Source organism: Mastacembelus armatus, chromosome 19, assembly GCF_900324485.2.
Source record: "Mastacembelus armatus chromosome 19, fMasArm1.2, whole genome shotgun sequence".
Lineage (NCBI taxonomy): Eukaryota > Metazoa > Chordata > Actinopteri > Synbranchiformes > Mastacembelidae > Mastacembelus > Mastacembelus armatus.
The window spans coordinates 12056536-12074396 of NC_046651.1; the positions used below are offsets into that span (position 1 = coordinate 12056536).

Sequence of the window (17861 nt, forward strand, 5' to 3'; positions counted from 1 at the left end):
CACAAGCTGCCTCAAATTGAAGTGCCTCTTGCTTCATCACACAATGATGTATGGTCGGTTAAGTATTCTGTTCAACAGCTAAAGATATGTTTATTTTTCTAAGTCACTGGCTCCGACACTCAATATGAAAATGGTGCAACTTCTGGTAAGCTGATGTGATTTATAGTACCTGGAAATCAGTTTGTTACAGTGTGAACTGATCCAACACTGCACCTTATAGTAGAGAAACGCTGCACACAAACCACACTGACCCAAACTCTTTGCTAATTCTAATGACAATACATTCATGGTCACTTTTGGATTTAAAAACCTCGTGCAGGTTTTTAATTGCTTTCTCTTTGCATTTGTCTGTCTCTCACATTGACACGCACATATTTGCCCACCAGCACACCCACAAAAACTCATGCTTTTCCATGTTCACTTGCTGGACTCATCTCTCGCTACTTCCTCTCCTGGCTCCAAGTTGTATCATTTTTCCGAAGCTGCCTTTATCCTCAGGGGATGTTCACTTCCTTTCAGCAGCAGTTTATAAATAGCTTTTCAACTCTGTTCCCCTTAAATCCGTTTTCACTGTGCAGGCATAACATAATTTCATTCTGCTGCTGTTTGGTTTGACCTATGTATATACGATATCCATTTCAAAGGAGAAACCTTCCCCAGCCTATCACCCAAAGTTAGAGTTTTGTTTGATTTCCTGTTAGGGTATAATCGTAGTCGGTTAGAATATTTAATTCAAAACAGCACTGAGGCTCCGGGAAAAAAAATTCCCATAACAGGTTACAGTAACCAGCTAGAGTCTTTTATGCCGAAACCACAGGGTTTATTGTTTAAGAAAAGACATTCATTCTGACCGTTTATGTGGCAATGTTATGGCAATGTCTTCGCCGGCTTGTAATTACTCCACTATGTTAAGGCCAACTAAAAACACATTATTTTTTCATTTAACTGAGTGTGTGACATGAGGTTTCATCATTGCTGATCGCCTAAATGTTAGGATTATTCACACTGACCCATAAATATTTACATTTGAGTGCAAAGAGAAGTCAAGTCGGGTCTCTAATTGGCAGTCCTGATCATTTGTCCACTTATGTTCAATTTCTCTCACCATGCAAAACAATTCCTAATCACTGTGTTTTTATTCTTGTCAAAGAAAACCACAACTATGTCTATAATTACAATATTTTCTACTTTAACTAGATAGCTCTCTGATAAAAACGAAAATGTTCCTTCTAATTCTTGTTTGTGGATATAAATTACGTTTGGTTGTAACAGAAACTTGTTGAAAGCCTGTGTTGGTCTTAGCAGATGAACCAAGTTCAGGAGGTGTGTTGAGTGTTTAGTTGTATGATCTTCAGACACTTCACAGAGAGACGTTACACAGCGCTCTATCTGTGCAGGCAAGGAGTCTTCTGACTAATGCCCGATGAATGGCTGACATTAAGAGTGGGTGTCAATAATGGTCCTATCTGTCTGCACAATGGCTCACTTGTTTGGGTGAAGTTTCCCTTTAATCCTGGATCCTTGACAATCGTGAGGAAAGTTTGTTTGGCACTAAGGTGAAGTCAGATTTTCCTCTTTAAATTCAGCCTAAAGTACAATTGTATGGAGTTCTTGTTTACAATTAACCATATTGTGACTATACAACACAAGCTATTAAACTTTACACAATAAAATCCAGAGGGTTCTGAGTGTCAAAGAAGATTTAGTCCAACAAATGAGTCAGAGAAGCCCTTGATATTTCAACAGCTGGGGCTCACCTGGCCTACTAGAGGTTTTACTTAGACAGCACTTCTCTTGTGCTCCTGACAGACAATCACATACTGTAGGTTTATTTTTAATTTAAGCTACAATAATTTGTATATTTGATAACTGCTGTATGCATAGAGTTCAGTCATTTAAACTGAAGGTGCAAGGGCTAAAGAGGTACATCAGTTTGACCAAGATGTAGTGGAATATTTCTAAAACTCTAAATGCTCTACCACATGTGCTTAACATGCATGCATCACCTGTGGTATATATTTATGAAGTGTTATTTAGTGGTGTGGTTGCAAGAATACTATTTCTACTCCCCTTGGTTAAACAAGCTGTTAGTGCTCATACTAATTTCACATAAGGCAAAGGCAAAGGCAAAGGCAAATTTATTTGTATAGCACCTTTCATACACTACGCAATTCAAAGTGCTTTACAAGGCATACAATTACATTAAAAGCATTAAAAGCATTGAAAAGAACATTTAAAAATGAAGACATTTAACATAAAATAAATTTAAATCAAGTAAAGTAAATTAAAATAAAACATAAAAGCACATTAAGAAAACAAAGATAACAATTATTCAAAGGCAGCAGTAAACAACAGAGTTTTCAGTCCAGATTTGAATGAGCTGACAGTTTGAGCAGACCTCAGGTGTTCAGGAAGTTTGTTCCACGAGTGAGGAGCATAGTGACTAAATGCTGCTTCACTTTGTTTGGTTCTGGTTCTGGGAACACACAATAGACCTGTCCCAGATGACCTGAGGGGTCTGGAAACCTCATAGGGAACCAATATATCTTGGATATATTTTGGTCCACAACCATTTAGTGCTTTATAAACTAGCAATAAGATTTTAAAATCTATCCTTTGACTAACGGGAAGCCAGTGTAGTGATCTGAGAACTGGTGTGATATGGTCCAGATTCTTGGTGTTTGTAAGGACTCTGGCAGCAGCATTCTGGATTAGCTGCAGCTGCCTGATTGACTTTTTGCTAAGACCTGTGAACAAGCCATTACAATAATCTAACCAAAGAAGATAAATGCGTGAACAAGTTTTTCTGCATCTTGTGTAGACAGAAAACCTTTTATTCTAGCAATGTTTTTCAGGTGGTAATAGGAAGATTTAGTGATGGATTTTATGTGGTTGTTAAAATTCAGGTCTGAGTCAATGATTACACCAAGGTTTCTGGCTTGATTTGTAGCTTTCAATGACATGGAGTCAAGGTGAGCAATGACCTTTGACCTTTCATTTTTGGGGCCAAAAACAATCACTTCTGTCTTGTCTGCGTTAAGCTGGAGAAAATTCTGGCACATCCATTCTTTGACTTGATTAATACACTCACATAATGAAATTAGAGGACTATAATCATGAGATGATACTGATATATAAAGTTGGGTGTCATCTGCATAGGTATGGTAGTCAATGTTGTAGTATTCCATAATCTGAGCAAGGGGCAGCATGTAGATATTGAATAAGAGAGGACCAAGAATAGACCCCTGAGGAACCCCACATTTCATTTTTGTTCGCTCAGACTCATAGTTACCAAGTGAGACAAAATAGTCTCTATCTTGTAAGTAAGATTTTAGCCAATTTAACACTGAGCCAGTAACTCCCACCCAAGCTTCTAGTCTATGAAGCAGCACATCATGATCAACTGTGTCAAATGCAGCACTGAGATCCAGTAGTACTAAAACAGAGGTTTTGGACTCATCATTATTTAAATGTAAATCATTTAAAATTTTAATAAGTGCACTCTCAGTGCTGTGGTGTGTGCGAAATCCAGACTGAAGTGCATTAAAAAGATTGTTTTGCACCATAAATCTGTGAATTTGTTGAGAAACTACTTTTTCAATTATTTTTCCCAGAAATGGAAGATTTGATATTGGCCTGTAGTTACTTACTGCTGAAGCATCTAGATTAGGCTTTTTAAGAAGAGGTTTTATAACAGCAGTTTTTAAGGCCTGGGGAAACTGCCCTGACTGAAGAGAACTATTGACAATCTGCAATACATCTGGAGCTAAGCTGTTAAAAACATTTTTAAAAAAATTTGTTGGTAAAATATCAAGGCAGCATGATGTAGATTTTAATTGTAGAAGCGTTTCTGCCAGAGCTCTGTGATCAAGGAGATCAAAATGTTCTAGATTCACTGGAGAACAAGGAGGCACAGGTGATATTGTCATGTTCCTAGGACCGCAGCTAGATATAGTTTGTCTTATCTTTAATATTTTGTCTGTGAAAAAGGCTGCAAAATAAAGTAAAAGTGTATCTGTTCAAGTATACTGATCAACTTCAACCACTCTCTGGTCTCTATGCAGGTGCTGATGAGGAGTACATCTACATGAACAAGGTCGTTGTTACTGAGAAAGACAAAAATAATAAAGGTGTGAGTTTCAAAGATCCCTTTCTGAAGTGTGATGCTGATACTGATACAATAATTGCACAGCTGATGATTCAGTCCATCACTTTGATCCAGACTCAAATATCTTAACTGCTGCTTGAATGAATGGCCATCAAATTTTGTACAGGTCTTCATGTTCTCCATGAGGACACCTGACTTTTTCAGTAGATACAACCATGAGGTGGATGGTTAAATACCTGAAAAGCTAACAACATTAGCCTCATGTTTTCTTTGTCCTTTCACTTTGTGCTGACAATTCAATGCCACATTTGTGCCATATAATAGACATAAACAATTTATTTACCTTTACATTTTAATAAAATAATTTGGGTTTAGCTAGAGCCACATTTCCTAGTTATCACAGCACACCCACAAAATATTTACAGATGATAGAATAGCTCCATGTTAAAGCTCTTTCACGTTGTAATCTCACCATTTAGTTGGCTTGAGCTCTAGAATGGATAATCTTTGTTTGGATGATGATAAATGATATGCAACTTGGAACGCAGCTTTTCTTGAATTTTAAGGTTCGCCAAGTCAGTCATACACCAGTGGATATTTGTTATGTTATTGCATCTCATGCTCAATTAGACATGATTCAAGTGAATAGCAGGCATGAGAATAAGAGGCCACAAGCAGTGGCCCCCTCAGCTCCCCTCCCCTCAACCACCATTTCCTGTCTGTTTCTTCATACTTATCCACCATGTGAGATTGACCTGTTTTGTTTGGACAATGCTGAAAAATGTGCTTTGAGTGAGCACTAGTCTTAAGACACATATGTTCAGCAGTGGCGCAAGCAAAACTGCAACTTGTCTTTTCACACAGAATGATGGAAAGTGGCGGCAGAGACAACACACAATTTATTTTCCACCTCAGTGATGATACAAAAAGTCTTAACTGATGATTAAGGATGTTCTATAGCTAAGTTTGAGACAAAGTAACATACACTGAGAAATTTTAAAGGGACCATGTTTAGAGCTTTGCCCTTATATTTCTATGTTAATCCACATAGCAGTATTCATGTAGAAACAAGGTGAAAGGTCAGTGTCTAGAGGAAGTAGTTACATTATGGCCCAGACAATAATATTGGCATAGATTGAAAACTTAATTCTTTCACTGTTTATCCAAAGTCATCTTTAATTTTCTTGATCCTATGCTGTTGTGTGTGTTTAATGCGGTTGCTACCATGCAAATTCTTCCCCTGGATTTGGGTTAGGTCATCAGAATAATATAACAGTTCTATACCCACAAGAGGGTTAAAGATACCAAGAAACACTGATATGTATAGGAGACTTTTAAACATCTGGAAATAACATTGAATAATATCACTGAATCACAACATTCAGACTTATGTTCTTTAATTGATTTAGAATTCCTGCACATTCATTTTAAAATAGTCTATTTAAATATAAGAGTTACAATTTCTGTCATGCATTGATCGTACATTGACCTCTTATTCTAAACATTTATTACACAGATGACAGCTCTGATGCCCTGGTCAATGGGAAAGCAGCAAAATTTGTCCCTGTTCCACAGAAGAGCCTTCCAGACCTGCCACCCCCACGGACAGTAAGTGGTGGATTCTTGTATCAAATGATTTGGGTTAACACTCGAGTCTCTGCCGCTGTGGTGGGAACAGTAATAGCATAATTGACCCCAGTAGGACTGCTCAGCTTAACAAAGAAGTTGTGGAAGGTTGAGTGGAAATCATGATAACCACTGTGAGTAAAATGAGCTCAAAGACAAATTACAACTTTAAATGCAATTGACAGTGTTTTGGTCTTTTGTTAAGGTAAGAATATTAACATCACTAAGCACCTTAAGTATTCAAAATAACCTATGATGGATTGATATCACGTTTCTGTAGAATTTCATGGTTTTTAATGTACTAAAACAAATCTGACTGTGGCTATACAGGCCAAAACCATCCACATAATTCCCAGAGTCATAAGCCTGAGGTTATGTGAAATGTATTCTCCCACAGAAACAGGTATTTAATCACTCACAGGGCAGAAAAGTGTTGAAGTGAGTGTTCAAGAGTGTGTCAAAGAGCTGTGGGTGTTTTATGTTGACTGGGAGGCTGGTGCTTCCGAATTGGCCCAGTGTGACTTCAGGAAAAAGGTAGAAAATGAGAGGTTTAGAACATCCCGTCAGTGCCTTTGAACTTTACACTCACACGCATGTGCACGCGCACGCGCACACGCACAAACACATTCACAGTGGTCTCCACTAATATAAACTACAGTAGCAGCTGTTGTTAATCAGAACAAATGTTTAGTGTCAGCATGTGTGTGTACGATTGTGATTCTGTATAAAGTGAATGCACTGAAATGAAGAATATTTGTCTCTACAATCAGCAGCTATGCTGTTATTTCACAGTTGTGGTATGTCTTCCACAAATCCCTCAGATGTGTCTGGCACAAATATTTCGTCCTCCTTCCCCTCTGCGTCCAGCTGTGGTATAACTGGTCCCGTCTTGGGAAGCCTGAGCAAACACGTCCACAGTGAACCACTCTTTGGAAATCCCTTCATCTGCCTGCGGGGCTTCCATCCTTCTTCAGTGATGGTGTATTCAAGAGTTAGCATGTGTTTGACTGTGAACACAGAATCCCCCCTTACCCTTGCAGTGAACAGCGCCCCCTTGCTATTTATGTAGTGCCCGGGCAGGGCCGTCCACTGGCCTGTTGTGATATTGTAGCAGTCCATTAGACAGCGCAGGAAGTCGTCACAAGGCCCATTGCGCATTACATACAAATTGTCCCCGTGGGCTACCATACAGTGACCATAGCTTTGGGGTCTGATCATTGTGGTGGCAAGTTTCCATTCATCTCTGACTGGTATGTATTCATATATATCTGTGGTGTCAGGGGGTTTCCAGAAACAAATAAACATCCTTCGTCTTGCAACGGCACAAGCTGCAGATGCTACAGGTCTTGGGGCCTGTTGTATAAATGTCCACTCTTCTTTTTCAGTGTCAAAACTCTCTGCTGTGGAAATGATCCGTTTTTGAAACTCACCGCCAATTGCATAGAGCCGACCGTCATGACCCAGCAAGGTAAAGTCATACCTTGGTTGCTGGGGACCTGGAAGAGTAGTCCAGACCCCTGCATCAGGGTTGTAGCAAAAGCTGCTGTCCACCGCATCCTTACCATAACTGAAAATTCCCCCTACGATGTACAGTCGATTGTCAAGCACTGCCACACCAGCCATGGAGGTGCTACAAACAGTCGGGAGGTTTGTCAGATGCTTCCACTCTCCCTCTTTTTCATCAAGGTAGCAAACAATCCTAAAGGAATCTTGCAGCAGATCCATAGAAGGAGAATGCGTACCTATAGCAATATAAGTAGCAGGGGACAATGATTGAGAATATTGTAGCAGGTCTTCAGGGATTATGCTTTCTGCTGCTTCCTTCAGGTCTTCTAAAGCATCACAAATGAAAAGAGCAGCACTGTGAAAGAGTGTGTGCACCCCAAATATGGCGGCTGCATGGTACAACAGGAGACAGTTGTCTGAATCAATAATGTCGCAAAGATGTTGCACCAGACATGTTACCTGCAGGAAGGCAGCACACTCCACAGCTTCTACAAGTTCATCTGGATCACTGAGAGTGGGACTCTCTCCTCTGCAGACAGCAAGTGCGATGATAAAGCCCCTTGCGTGAACTCCTCCCTTCAGGTAGAGCTCATCCTGCTGACTTTCTATCATCCCAGACTGAAAGAGAGCACAGAAGTACTCGCTGTACCTCGCCAGCAAGGCCCGTTTGACAGTGAACCAGCTCTCCTCCACCCTCACTCTCACCCAGTCGGCCTGGTCCTCAAGCTCCAGGGTTGCATTCTCAGCATGAATATCCTGTTTTACTCCCAGGCCTTCAGGCACTTCCATGGTCTCTTAAACTGTGGTCTTTAGTCTTCCTAAAACAGGCTCCCAAGTAACAATAAAGTGTGTGACTCAAGTGTAGATTAGCCATTTTTTCCCCAGAGCTAGATGGTAAATAAAGGTTTGTGAGGGTTCCATTGCGCCCTGTCTGCATAGTCTGAAAATAGAGTTGCACTATAGATAGCAGCTGGGCCACTCACAAGCGTCAAGCAGGGAAAGGAAAACTGTTGACATGCCCAGTAAGTGGTAACGTGGCTGACGGCAACAGGTGATTATCATACCCTCATTATGATTGGCTGGGATGAGCACGTGCTGAATTATTCATGATTACATTACTCCTTTAAATCTAGTTTAATGTCACATGATGAGTTTGGTTTAATACATACAGAGCCTTAATCTTTAAGCCAGTTACCAATATCTGGGGTAGGGGGCTAAATCTAAAACTATGACAGGTTTATGGGAGGTCAAAGTGTTCCCAAGAAGGCAACATAATGGAAAAATGAATACAGCATGTGCAAAATCTGTGCCATGTGAACTTTTTGTTTTCTCTCTTTCTGCACCCATCACACACCTGATATTTATTTCTCTTTTCATTCATGTTACTTTTAGTTTTAGAATTTCTAAACCAAAAAACTGCCATGTAACAAGTAGAAGAGCGATAGCAAAGGCCCAGAGAGTTCTCCAGAATCAGGCTTTCCAAAGCTGAGCGGCACTGATTATTTTTATCACTACCTTCTCTTCTGCTCTGTGCTCCCAGCAGGCTTTCTGTGTGTGTGTGTGTGTGTGTGTGTGTGTGTGTGTGTGTGTGTGTGTGTGTGTGTGTGTGTGTGTGTGTGTGTGTGTTCAGTGTACTGGATTCTTGGCATGGGAACCAGGGATTTTCCATGTTCCTCTGAGTGTTCGTTTTTTGGGCTCGTTTTCCCACTCTTTACTCAAAGCCCCTCCACCACACCCCTACTTCTCCTCCACCACCCCCTCTCTTTCGCTTTGTTATTTATTCTGTGACTCCTCGATCCATTCCCTCCACCCAGTGTTTCTGGGGTGAGGGGATGAGGATGTGTGTGTGTGTGTGTGTGTGTGTGTGTGTGTATGTGTGTGAGAAGTGAAAGGTAGAGGCTAAAGTGACTCTTCTAGAGCTGGAGTGACTGCAAAGTCTTCTGGGAGAATAAATACACTTACAGCTCTGCACCTGGACTGTTCTCTTTTCTGTATCATGAGTCCAGCCAATGTGCGGAACGGTTCACTGTACTCTTCGTTAGCTTTGGCCCAAACAACAGGCAGATCTAGTTTTCTGGAGCTGAGTGAAACAGAGAGATAGAGATAAGGGTCGGGAGGGGGGGCTCTGCTGCAGCTCTGGAATGCCTGGCTCTTTGTTTTAATTAATAACAGATGCTTGGACTGCTGTTTTTTCACCATGCAGCAGTTTACACTGTTAGTGCTGATGTGTGTGTACAGACTCCACACTTTACAGAGTCATTTCCTCAGAAGAATCGCTTTTTTTTCTTATGAAGTCCCTGTCAACCCCTGAGCTTTTGTAGCTGTCTCCTTTAGTTCTGGGGTAATGTCATGTCAAAGAATGTGGCTTTAATCATGACTAAAATTGATTAAATCCAGATTTTCACCCAAAAATAAATAAATAAAAATCTGTGTCAAGGAAAAGTATGTGAACTTTTTGGAAAAACTAGATTGTCAGCATTTGCATGAAATATCATCTGAACTTCCTCTAAGTCACAAGTACAGGGAAACAAAATGTGCCTCACCTACGAACACACAAGCAATTCAAATGTTTTGTGCTATGGGCACATCCATTAAACATTCACAGAGCTACTGGAAAAGTGATAGTAGTATAATGGTAAGGCACAGACCCCTCTAATGGCAAAACATCCTGGCTTGTCACAACAAGAAAAGCACAGGTGTAACCTATCATTAAAGATGACTCTGTTCCACTTAACTGTTGATGCAGTTTGTACACTGGTGAGGTGATATGTACAAAACAAAGACAGTTGCACAGCTAAATGGATTGCAGCCATGTTTAGCGTTATTAGTTACTGTACTGTCTAAATATGCTCTTATTGTGTGACCTACGCCTAAACTTCTCACTTTTTGGTCACAATGCTTCTGCATTTTCTTATCATTATTATATTGTTTTGAAGAGATGACTTACATTCTGACATGTGTATTTGTTGACTCAGCTCCATGATGAACAGTATCACTGATGTTTCCTCCACAAACCGCACTGATAACATCTCTGTCCCATGCATTTCTTCATAGATCTTTTCCTCCACGTTCTGGCATGCAGGCTCAGTCGCACAAACAAGTCTTTGTCACTATGACTGTGTCTGGATCAAAACATGACGCCACTTTTTATGACAGCTTGCTTCATCTGCTATGTATTACTAGAAATGTGTTAGCTCACTGGTGTGATATGGTGGGAAAAGAACTCATAAGCAAGGGAGTCAGTGTGTGCTGAGAGTCACTGGGATTGTCTATGACAGGCCACATCACATATGACAATTTTATGATTTTCATACAGCATTTACTATTTTGATGGCCTGTAAATCCAAGATGAACCAGTATTAGAAATTCATGCATGGCTTGTAACCACCAAACACAATATATTACTGCTTTTAGTTGTTTCCATTTTCCTTGTGTAGAATGTAAGCACTGCTGAGCACCAAACTCCCAAAGTTAATTTTAGAGTTACACTACAAGAAGGGAATAGTTTTTGTTAAACATCTCTGCACTGAAGGGAAACTAAGCACTTTTGACCATCTGACCTCTACTCGTAATTCAACGTCTCTGATCTTATGACATACTTTAAGATGTTCAACTTTTTGAAAAGCTTTTCCACAGAGTCAACCCCCCTCAGGCATAGTTTGCATAATATATGAAGCTTCTCTTCTAAAGGGTAATATTTCATGTTTCTCTGATCATGCAGAGAATATAACAGCCTTGGGGGACAGTGAAAATGAAGGAACACAGACAGCTTGTTCGGATCAGTTGTGGGAGGAAACGTTAGACATAGCTAAGAAATCACTTCTTTCCATTCAGCTCACAGGGGTCATGTGAGAAAAAACTTTTTATGTGCAGCATCATCAGACTTCTGAAACCAATATATGAGCTGATTCTCTATTGAATTACAGCTTTTATTGTGTTGCTATGACAATATTTGTAATCTTTTTACATAATAATCTGAATGAAGAGGTGTGCTTCAACACGTGCCATTTCTTTAACTACTTTCTTTGGCCTCAGAAGGAGGAGTTTGAATATATGTCTCTACAACATTATATCTTTGCTTCAGTCTTGAAGGAGTATATAGATTTCATCTTCACTGGATGCCACTGAATGTTTTGAGGTGGCGTCATCTAAGTTGCAGCTTGTACCAAGACAAGACTTGCATATCTCACATCTTCTGTTCCCTTCCTCCCTAGATATGTGATAACATGAGATTTGTGCTCACAGGTTTGAGGAGAAAAAGCATGATTCCAAATGGTGTGAAATTTTAGTTTCATGAAGCAGTCCCTGAAACACCTGATGATATAATTCCACCTGAAAAGTTTATATAGGATCAGTTTTCTGATTTTTGAATTTTTTAAGTTTTCTTTGGATTTTTCTCTTGAATTCTGAGCAGCTGCCAACTGTGTTAATGTATGAGACCTTTAAAGATATTGCTAACATAAACATATACTAACATAAACCCTAAAAGTGACCTCTGTGCTTTTCACTACACTGTGATCGTAACTTAAAATTGCTGAGTCTATGCTAAAAAGATGCCAGTTTGGATTTTGCATGCTTAACATGGTGCACATTAAAGATACATTTTACCCATTTAAAGTCTTCAAGATGTACAAATTACAATTCTTGGAAAACTCAAAATAACAATATAATGAACTCCAGTGGTGGCAGAGGTCTCCAGAATATATTTTGATTGGCTGTATGAGGCTGATTTACTGACTTTAGTTGACTATAAAAGCAATGAATTGACACATTTTCAAACAGCCCAGCAGCAAAGAGTCTGATGGTTTCCAGCAGTATGGGAAGGAGGAGACAGACAGTCTTTACCACACAGGAGATGAGAAGAAAGACAGAAGGAAAGCCAGACTGCTGATTGATTTCAGGAAAGCCACTGGGCCCACACACACACACACACACACGCATAGATACATGCTCCCCCTCCCTTTTCCATACTCACACACACACATATACTCTTCCCTGAAGACAAACATGTAACTTTCTAGTGCACTGGGTCAGACAAGGATTGGTTACATGAGGAATTCCCTACTTACTTCTGAAATGACACCTGGATTGAGCGTTAATAATGTGTCTGTGTGATGTAGACCTCTTTAGGCCTTTCACTCCACACACTGTACGGAAGCTATATAGTTGTAGGGATAAGCTAATAGATAAATACACAGAATTTTATAATATCTAACTTTGAACTTTTTTACCCTCATTGTCTCATCTATCAGGGTGTGGTGGGTAGGGAGCCGTTCCCCTTACCTGCAGTTCCTGCTTCTGCCTTTATGGACACTTCAGACAGCTACTATGAGGAGGCTGAGCCATATGAGGAAACCGTCAATGGTAAGAAATCTGGCTCAACGTCACATTTCTTCCTCTCTATGCCTGTTTAAAAGGACACAGAATATTAAAATTCACAGTAAGGCCCAATTGATGGTTTGTTAGAGCTCTGTTCATTTGTTAGTGGTATTCCTACTGCAGAATTGCATAAGATATGTACAGCAGTACTGTGAAGAGGAGTTCCTCAAATGTATCCATGACAGCATGTACTGCAATTTCTAAAAGATTTTTACACTTATCTTTTCTATAATTATTTTGGAAGGTCATGATTTTTCCCAGTCTTGCTCTTCTTCTTTTTTCATTCTTTTTTCCTCCTCTTCCTCCTGTCTTGAAGATCTGGACTGTTTCAGCCTCCTCTCAGGGCCCTGGATGCGAGTGCAGAGCTCTGACAGTGTGGTCTATGCTGTTATCACCAGGGGTACTTGCTTCTCTTTCACAGGAATATCGTGTTTGTGTGTGGCTAGTTTTTGTCTTGCCATTGTCTGAGTGCATGGGTAAACCAGCATGTCCTCATGGTGCAGCATGCTCAGGATCCTGCATGGACAGAAACAATTTCCAGGCATCAATAAGCGATCCCATCAGTTTCTTTAATTTGTTATTGTCCCTCTCATCATAACTTGGCATCGCTACCCTGCCCTTCTCCACCAGTGTTTGCCTATTAGTTATAAGGAAATCATGAACAAATTTATCAAGGTCAAGAATTTCTGCATTAACCGCATTTGCTCACCCCACAGAGTGATGTGGACTCAGCTCTCATCATCAGGCTTTTCTTTTTCACTTTTTGCCACTTGCATCTCTTTTCTGTTGTTCAACGTTCTTCAGCGATGGCACCGTTGTTTCTGGATTTTGTTTTGTAGATGACGGAGAGGCAGTTAGCAGTTCATACGAGTCCTACGACGAGGAGGAGGTGACCAGGGGAAAGTCCCCGTCAGCGCAGCACCAGTGGCCATCAGCTGAGGCGTCCATTGAGCTGATGAAGGACGCTCGGATCTGTGCCTTCCTGTGGAGGAAAAAGTGGTTGGGCCAGTGGGCCAAACAGCTGTGCGTCATCAAAGACCATCGCCTGCTGGTGGGTAAAAGTCTGTGTGAGAATCTGAATTAAACATCCTAAAATGGATTTGTGTAAAACAATTATAGCAATAGCCTTTGATGGTTTTGTGAAGGTCAAGATTTGTTTATATTATTCTCCTTATAAATTTAACATTTCAGTGGAAGGGAACACAAAAAAAAGATCATGTTAAAGTAAGCAAAGCATGGAGATATAGTCAGTCAGTGCTTGTGCAGTCACTTAGACATGTCAGTGCTACCTCTGCTCCGCTCAGTGCTACAAAAGTTCCAAGGAGCAGACGCCTCTGCTGGATGTGAGTCTGCTGGGTTGCAGTGTGGTCTACAAAGAAAAGCAGATGAAGAGAAAAGAACACAAGCTGAAGATCATACCTGTAGGAGGGGAAGCCATTGTGCTGGGCCTACAAAGCAAGGAACAGACAGAACAGTGGTTAAAGGTAATATTATTACAATATTATTACAACCTGTGGCTGTATTACTATCCTGAGGAGCTAACCTCTTCTTGTATATTAGGTGATTCAGGAGATCAGTCCCAAGCCAGCTGAAAACTGTGACCCCCACCACTCTGTGTCTGACTCCCCAAGGCTCATTTGTACCAAGGTACACAATTAAAAATAATTTTAAACAATTTTTGTCTCAGAACTGTTTCGACTGTTGTCATGCAATGTAAATTGTCAAGAATGTGTTTTAATAAAGTTCTACAACATATGTAAACCTACAGGGAGAGCTGAATGAAAGACACTCAGTGGCTTCAGAGAGCAGCAGCAGCACTGACAGCCATGCTGAAACTCCTGAAAGCAAAGATGGTGAGTCGCTCCTTTATTTTACATTTTTCTATATGAGTGATTTACTCAAGTAATATAAATAATGACATTTTATTCTACTACTTCTCCAGTAAAGAAAAAATACAGTGCTGGTTTGAAGTTCAGTAACCTTATGAATATTGGCAAGAAAAAACCTTCCTCGTTAGAGTGCCCAGAAAAGTGCGTGGATACCTCAGGTGAGCAGAGATCTACCATACAATGTCAACACTGTAAAATTCTAAAAGCATTTATTATCAGGACGATAAACAGACAGCTTCTGATTAAATTACCTACACGTTTCTCAGGCTACCTCAACGTGCTGGTGAACAGTCAGTGGCGGACCTGCTGGTGTCTAATCAAGAACGGTCAGCTGTGGTTTTACCAGGACAAGGGCAAAAACAAAGTGAGCCAACCAGCTGTGACTCTGGAGGGCTGCAGCATTTTGCCTGACCCCAGCCCTGAGCACCTGTACTCCTTTAAGATTGACATGGACGGCACACAGCTGGCAACCCTGGAGGTACCTGTGTCTTATCTGATGCTGTACTTTACAACGATCTCTCTAAATGTTTGGGGTTAAGCTCATTATTTACGCCTCTTTGCTTAGCAAACCTTAGCTAAACATAAAATGTTTGTCATCCTCATCAAAGTGTAACCCTAGAAGCGAGTGTGTCAGTTAGGGGTGTGAGAATATTAATGTGTTACAGGCTACACATGCTGGTTACTAAGAAAATAGACCCTGATATCTGCTGCACGAAGAGTATGTTTCCTGTCAGTTTATTTTAGCCTCAGATGAGAGCTAACTTCACCCTCACTTTGTTGCTCTGACAAATATCTATCCATCCATCCATCCATCCACCCATCCATCCATCCACCCATCCATCCATCCTCTTTCACAGAAAGAGTAATGTACAGCTACTTACAGGGATGTAAAACACTACCATGTGCTGATTTGGAAATCACTTTCTGCTGACATCAACGTTTAGCCTGCTCTACATAATATACTGTCTGAGTGCACACAAGGGTGGTCTGCATGTTTGTGTGAATTTGAGTATGTATGTTAAGGGTGTGGAAGAACTGGGATTTTGGGGACTAGTGCTGCAGCGTTTTTCATTCATCTTCTCATACCACTCTGATGCCATGTGTATGTGGTCATGGGAAATGGAATTTAATGTTTAGTCTTGAGGGCTCTTTCTGACACACTTCTGGTTTCTTATTTTTTTTTTTTTAGCTTGGTGTCTTTATATATATATATACATATCACAAACTGAAACTTTTGTGGTCCACCATTTACCAGAACAAATTCTGTGTAATGAGCTGTTTGAATCTCCCTAAATAATAACAGGCTGTGAACAGGCTGTCTCTTTATAAAATCATTTCGTTGTGGGTGTAATTGAAGCTGTTTATTGAAAACATCTGTTCAGGCGTTGCTGATTTACAGTAATCCTGCGCAAAAGACCAAACAGCAAAACACATTAACAGCCAAAACAGGTTTATACACTTACAGCCACCAACACATGCTCAGTTGTTTCTTGCAATATTTTTCAGTTGAGTGTCACTGTTCAGCTGCGGAATATACAGTTTATGTCTTTAAAGGGTTTTGCTGGAGCAGTAAGTTTATTCATACAAACTGATGGATGGCAGAACAGTAACAGGAACCAGGTTTTAAACCAGTGATTTTTTAGTTGCATTGTATGTACTGTACTAAATGCATTGTCTACTACTCCTTTTCTTATTATGGCTTCTCCCATCCCCTCCCAGGCTAAGACATCAGCAGACATGGGTCACTGGCTGGGCCTCTTGCTGTCACAAACAGGGACCAAAACTGACCCAGAGGAGCTGACGTACGACTACGTAAATGCAGAGAAGATCTCCAACATTGTCCTTGCAGCCAAGACCTCCTTATAGTAAAACACTCAGTCCTCTCTTCTCAAAGGGAATTTGTTCTGTATACCTGTGTAGGAACAATATTGAGACGTCTCAGTGTATTTATGTGTCTCTCTAGCTTTATGCAGAGGAGGTATTCAGAGCCGAACACCTACATAGACACCCTACCTTCTGTCCCTCACAACTCCGATGACCTGTACGACGATGTGGCATCTCTAGCTGATCCAGAGGTATGCTCCGGTTTAAATCACAATATCATGTTATCAGGAACCATAAAAAGGAAAAACTGCAGAAATTCAACTTTCTCACAGAAACAGCAGACAGTATTTCTGTACATCAGTTCAGTCCCACAGAAGTTACATTATCTGGTGGGGTGTTTTTGAATGGAAACGTCCTTATTGCCCTGTAGTTGTGTAATCATCTTTCAATTTTAGTTTCATTTTTACCTGGACTCTCCATTTCCTAACCTCTCTAACATCACGGACAGGATGCTGAAGAGGGGGGGCAGCCAGACTGTGAGGACAACAATCTTCAGGGAAACAATCAAACGTGCGTACAGGATGCCACAGACTCAGGGGGAGCAGAGCAGGACACTGAAAACAAGATTTACCTGGACCTTGTTGCTGTGCCGTCCTTTCTTCATACAACCAGTAGTGGCAAAGTCACACCTGCCAAAGAAACGTCCAGTCATTCCCCAGTCGCTGCAAAGGACCAGAAGGAGGAATCTTATCAAAATAAAGAGGTAGGCAGCAGAAATATAATGTATTTTAACAAACTGTTTTATACAACATATGTGTAATACTATATTTCATGTACAACAGTTTAAAAAAAAAAACAGAGAGAAGAAATATTATTGAATATAATCAGTATTTCCTGATTTTTCCCATGGAAAATACTTCAAAGTGAACAGTAATTCTATTTGCTTGTATTTCCTTAATGTTCTGTATTTTGTGTATTGATTTCAGGTCAGTACAACCAACCCTCCAGCACCAACACCTGTAATAAATGGAACAGGTTCAACTTCAGCTAACAGCAAACCAGAACAAGAGCGTCCCCTGACCCCCACTCCACCACAGCCACACACTCAAGTAGTTAAGACCTTATCCCAAAATCAGGAGACCCCCAAGAAGATAAGCCTGGGAATCTCACAGGCCTTCAACTTTTCTGGGGGACAGATCCAGAAAGGTCCAACAGTTCAGACTGCGAGTGGGCTCCCACACAGTCCTCAGCCCCTGAGACCTAAAGCACACACCATAGGTGAGGAGGTTGGGAGGGGGGGGGGGTTGTGTGCTTTGTGAAACGTATAAGACTAAACTTATAATGTTGGGAGCATGTCCTTCTTTACACATCAATATCACTACTACTATTAACACAGATACTTATACATTTTCAACATGCTGCTGAAAATGGTGCTGCTGCACTCACTGAAATGCAGTTTCCTTTTCTCTGTGATCACCCATTACCATGGCTCCCCCTAGTGACAAGCTGCGAAAGCACAGTTTAAGAAG

At 40.6% G+C, this 17861-nt stretch overlaps 2 protein-coding genes across 3 annotated transcripts in view; one reads left to right on the forward strand and one right to left on the reverse strand.

Annotated features, from left to right (window-relative positions):
* Nucleotides 1-17861, forward strand: part of afap1l2 (actin filament associated protein 1-like 2) — a 32317-nt gene that overhangs the window by 12775 nt on the left and 1681 nt on the right. Inside the window, exons 3-16 of one of the 2 annotated variants that reach the window (XM_026315493.1) lie at nt 4065-4130; nt 5625-5716; nt 12493-12604; nt 12936-13019; nt 13459-13670; nt 13924-14103; nt 14180-14266; nt 14388-14472; nt 14562-14666; nt 14775-14986; nt 16228-16373; nt 16472-16583; nt 16841-17095; nt 17319-17610. In XM_026315493.1, the coding sequence (XP_026171278.1) occupies nt 4065-4130; nt 5625-5716; nt 12493-12604; nt 12936-13019; nt 13459-13670; nt 13924-14103; nt 14180-14266; nt 14388-14472; nt 14562-14666; nt 14775-14986; nt 16228-16373; nt 16472-16583; nt 16841-17095; nt 17319-17610 (2040 nt within the window). The remainder of the gene's footprint in view (nt 1-4064; nt 4131-5624; nt 5717-12492; nt 12605-12935; nt 13020-13458; nt 13671-13923; nt 14104-14179; nt 14267-14387; nt 14473-14561; nt 14667-14774; nt 14987-16227; nt 16374-16471; nt 16584-16840; nt 17096-17318; nt 17611-17861) is intronic. The other variant, XM_026315494.2, reaches the window with a different exon arrangement.
* On the reverse strand, nt 5528-8242 carry LOC113135448 (kelch repeat and BTB domain-containing protein 13). Its single transcript, XM_026315506.2, has one exon. It carries the CDS (start codon nt 8027-8029, stop codon nt 6521-6523), a length of 1509 nt encoding a protein of 502 aa, XP_026171291.1. The 5' UTR covers nt 8030-8242; the 3' UTR covers nt 5528-6520.

Bases quoted from the DNA above. Each gene is read 5' to 3' on its own strand.
- LOC113135448 (XM_026315506.2), bottom strand. From the start codon at position 8,029: ATGGAAGTGCCTGAAGGCCTGGGAGTAAAACAGGATATTCATGCTGAG.